General features: G+C 59.7%; 1 protein-coding gene across 1 annotated transcript in view; it reads right to left on the reverse strand.

Moving 5' to 3' along the window:
• HID1 (HID1 domain containing) overlaps nucleotides 1–3852 on the reverse strand; it is a 28850-nt gene extending 24998 nt beyond the window's left edge. Inside the window, 4 exon segments of the mRNA XM_019644231.1 lie at nucleotides 2146–2229; nucleotides 2801–2971; nucleotides 3548–3762; nucleotides 3843–3852. Of these exon segments, the coding sequence (XP_019499776.1) occupies nucleotides 2146–2229; nucleotides 2801–2971; nucleotides 3548–3762; nucleotides 3843–3852 (480 nt within the window).
• Nucleotides 3853–3900: the final 48 nt, after the last annotated feature.

A 3900-nucleotide genomic window follows, 5' to 3' on the forward strand; every position in this document is an offset into this window, starting at 1 on the left:
CCCTGGCCCACTCTCCAAGCAACACCCCCATCTGAGTTCCTTGGCCCTCTGGACAGTCCTGGCACCAGAGCCTGCTCAGTTCCAGAACTGGTAGAGCCAGTTAGCTGGGGGAGAGGAACAAGGCCAAAGGAGGGGCCCTGGGGCTGGAGTTTGCTGGCCCTCAAGCCCTTAGCCAGGACAGCCCTCTGACACTCACTGGGGTCCAGGGGTACCACACCCCAGTGTGGGTAGTTGGGGTGGGGGTGGGGAAGGACATCCCTGAAAACATGCAGAGTCCCCACCCCAACCTGGGATCGCCTCTGGGAGCTCCTATCTCTATGCTTTCCCCACCTCACAAATAGCCATTACCCCCCTTAAAGGGGCTAAAATTCATTTGAGTACCAAGTAGCCTTTACCTCTGACCTAATTCATCAGGCAAGTGTCCCCAGGGTAGCCCAGCCTGGAAGCAGAGGAAAGTCCCAGTCCCAGGGAGCTGGCCTTGAACTTCTAGAGTGATGACTTTCACCTCCGCCATCCCCAAATGGGTCTCCTCTCCTGGTCCCACTATGCCTTGGACACTTCAATTTGGTGATCATTACCTGACCATACCAGGGTAACCTGATGCTACAGGTATTGGCCAGGGTCACTGGAGCCCTTTAGGCTTCTGATGGGAGGGACATGGCTTAGCTCCTGCCTCAGTTACCCCAGCTGGGCTCCAACCACCCCAAGGAAGCTCTAAAATCTGAGCCAGTTCTTCAAAGACTATTTTTGCTGGAGGTGGGCAGGTCTCCACAGACACTGAGCTACCCTGGTGGGAAACCAGCAATTCCTACCAGATATTCCTACCCTAGCTCTGCCAGAACCTGCTCAGGCCAGACTCCCCACAGGCCTGGGGGGCCAGCTGCATCTTTTGAACCTCTCTGGGGGGAGGAGGGAAGGACCAGCAGTGCCCCAGCCTGCTAAGGGTGACCTGTTCTGCAGGACTGTTACAACGGCATTCATACACACACACATCCATGCACACGCATGTAAACATGGACCCACCAGGTCTCATCTGGCTGATGGCAGAGAACCTCCAAAAAGGCGGGACCTAGAAGAGGGTTCCAGGTCCAGGAATGTTCCCCGTCCAGGGCCCCACCCACCTGGGAAAGGCTCAGGAAACAGCCAAATCTGCTGGCCCTCAGGACCAGGGTCAGGCCCAACCCAGGGCAGGAAGAAAACAGGATGCAGCTCAGGAAAGCCGGGAAGGCCCAGCAGAGACAGCTCGGGCCCAGGCCATGGGTGAGGAGCTGGGTCAGCTTGTCTGCTGCTCAGAGCAAAACTCCGTGTTCACAGCACAGCCTCTGAGGACCTGGGACTGGAGGACACCCTGTGGACGACTGGCCTGAATCTCCTGGGGGACACCGAGTGGCAAAGTCTGGAATGCTCATCTGGGATCTGGTCCTCACTCCCAAACTGTCCAAGCCAGGTCACTACACAGGGTCTGAGGCTTCAGGCCCTGGGGGGGGGGGTCTTTCCCTCCAGGTGGCCCAAGGCCCCTCCCATCTGCAGGGTCTCAGTGCTCCCTGGAAGGAGACTCAGGCTGGTCTCTGTCTCAGGTCCTGTCATAAGCCAATTCACTGTCCTCAGGCTCCTCAGGAAAACTGGACAGCACCACCTCAGTCAGCTCCATCATGGTATTTGGGGGAAGGGGGCTGGAGCAGGTAGGAATCTAATCCACCCAGATCCTTTGGGACCTAGCTGAGCTAGTCCTGCTGGCCCAACAAAGGACCCTGGCAGCTGAGCCAACAGCCCATAGTTCATTTCTCCAACAAGGTGTTTCCCTCTGAAGGTAGGTAAACACAGGAGCCTCCCTCCCTCCTCTCTCTGTGGCCCCACATTGAGGGGCTGGCTCACCTGCCACCCACAGACCTATAAGCCCCATCCCATGCCAGAGCTAACCAGGAGCCATGCAGGAAGCAGTGAAAAGTAAGGTCTGGTTTCTATCAAATGCCTTCCAGCTGGGGCTGGACTCCTGAGGCCCTGGGCATTTGCTGGCACCTGACCTTTCTCTCATGGGAATGAGAGAGGGTGGGACTAGAATTCTGGCCTCTGGAGCTGTGACCAGCTGGCTGTGGGGAAATGGTTCCCTCGATCCCACTCTAACTGCCAAGAGCAAGAGAGAGCCCTGAGGAGCAGCAGCATGGGAGCNGCGATGGCCAGGAGCAGGGACTCTGCCAGGGGCCGGGCGTTCTCATCATCGTCCTCTCCCTGCTTGGGACAGAGCACCCAGGGTCCACCTTAGTGGTAGCTGGCCAAGGAGAGGTGGCCCCAGGACTTGGGGGGTGGGAGGAGGACGGGGTCGGGGCCCAGGCCGGCTCTGTGGGCAGAGGGATGAAGGAAGAGGCAGGAGAAGGAAAAGGAAGTGAGCTCCTCATCACCCCACACCTCCCAAGGCAGAAGGGGACACCGTGGTGGATGGAACTGGGAACAGCGAGGGGCCCTCCCATTGACTGGGAGGGGACAGGCCGCATCCCCTAAACTCTAGAGCCTCAGCCCGTAGGCCAGGCTTCTAGAGATAAACCCAGGGAGGGGACGGGTGGGAGAGGGAGGAAGAACGCCCAGCTGCCTGCCCCCATCTTCGCCCAGCTGTAGGGGAAGGGACCCCTGTGGGAGAGGAACCCAGAGCTCACAGAGCAGGCGTGGACCCCCACTCCCCTCACCCCTGCACTTCCCAACTCTCAGGAGAGGTTTGGAGGAATGTGACTGGACCTGAACCTGGTCCTCTCCCTGTCCCCACAATTCCACCTCCCACCAGCCCTACCCGGCCCAGCCCACAGACCCCTCCGCGCCCTGCCCCGGGCACTGTGGACCAGAAGAAGCCCCTCCAGTCAGGGTCCTCAAAGATGTAGGGCAGCACTCGGGTGAGAAGCCGGCTGCAGTTCAGGACAATCTGCTTCTCCTTCTCCGAGTGGCAGCCGCTCTCGGCTCCCTGCACCAGCTTCTCGACAGCCTGCGGGATGGAAGGATGAGGGGTGGGGCCCTGGCACTTGGGGTCAGGATGGGCACCCCAGGCTCCAGAGAGGGAAAGGCAGTGGGCCACAGGTGGAGGCCCCACCCCGCAGGGCCACCTGTCCAGATAGGGTCAGCCAGCCCAGGTGGACGGGATGTGGGCCAGAGAGCAGCCTAGACCATCAGCGAATGAGAGCCCAGCCCACCACTCATTGGCTGAGACCTTGCTAAGTGACCACCTGCCTCCTGAGCCTCAGTTTCCTCATCTGTAAAATGATGACACTAATAATACCAACAGCAAAGGTGAGCTAACCGAGCTGACCTGTGGAAAGTATTCGGCAAGGTCTGGCCTGGAGGAAGCCTGCACAAATGGCGGCAGCCATCATCACTTCCCCAGAACCCAGAGCCCAGGCTGTGGAGAGCAGCACATGAAGCCTCAGGACTGCCCGCACCTGGGTGGGGGGGTGTCCAGGGTGCCTGCCCTCTCGGACCACAGGGCTGGGCCCGCTTCAAACTCCCTTAGAGGGTGGTAAATGGGTTGGCTGGGAGTAGCAGTAAGGAGCCAGGCACCCCTCACCTTGTAGCACAGAGTGGCCAGGTTGGAGGGTGACTCCTCTCGCACAGCTCGGATCTCTGCCGCTGGCACCAGCGCAAAGACGTCCTGCACTGAGGTGGCTGTGTCTGCCCAGAACTGGTCCCAAAAGGCGTCATCAGTGGCTTCCACAGGCTGTGGGAGAACCCAGTGTCCAGAGTTGCACAATCCCTTACCAACGGGCCCACAGTTTGCCCAACCTTGGGGGCCAAGGAAGCCCCCAAGAGGGAAGCCACGGCCCCTCTACTCCATCCTTGCTGGTGCCTCGAAGCATTCCTACATGGGGCCATCCTTCAGCTACCATGAGCCCCGGCTGGCACGGGCAGGCTGGGGACACA

This window comes from Hipposideros armiger, unplaced genomic scaffold (assembly GCF_001890085.2).
Source record: "Hipposideros armiger isolate ML-2016 unplaced genomic scaffold, ASM189008v1 scaffold_87, whole genome shotgun sequence".
NCBI classification, from domain to species: Eukaryota; Metazoa; Chordata; class Mammalia; order Chiroptera; family Hipposideridae; genus Hipposideros; species Hipposideros armiger.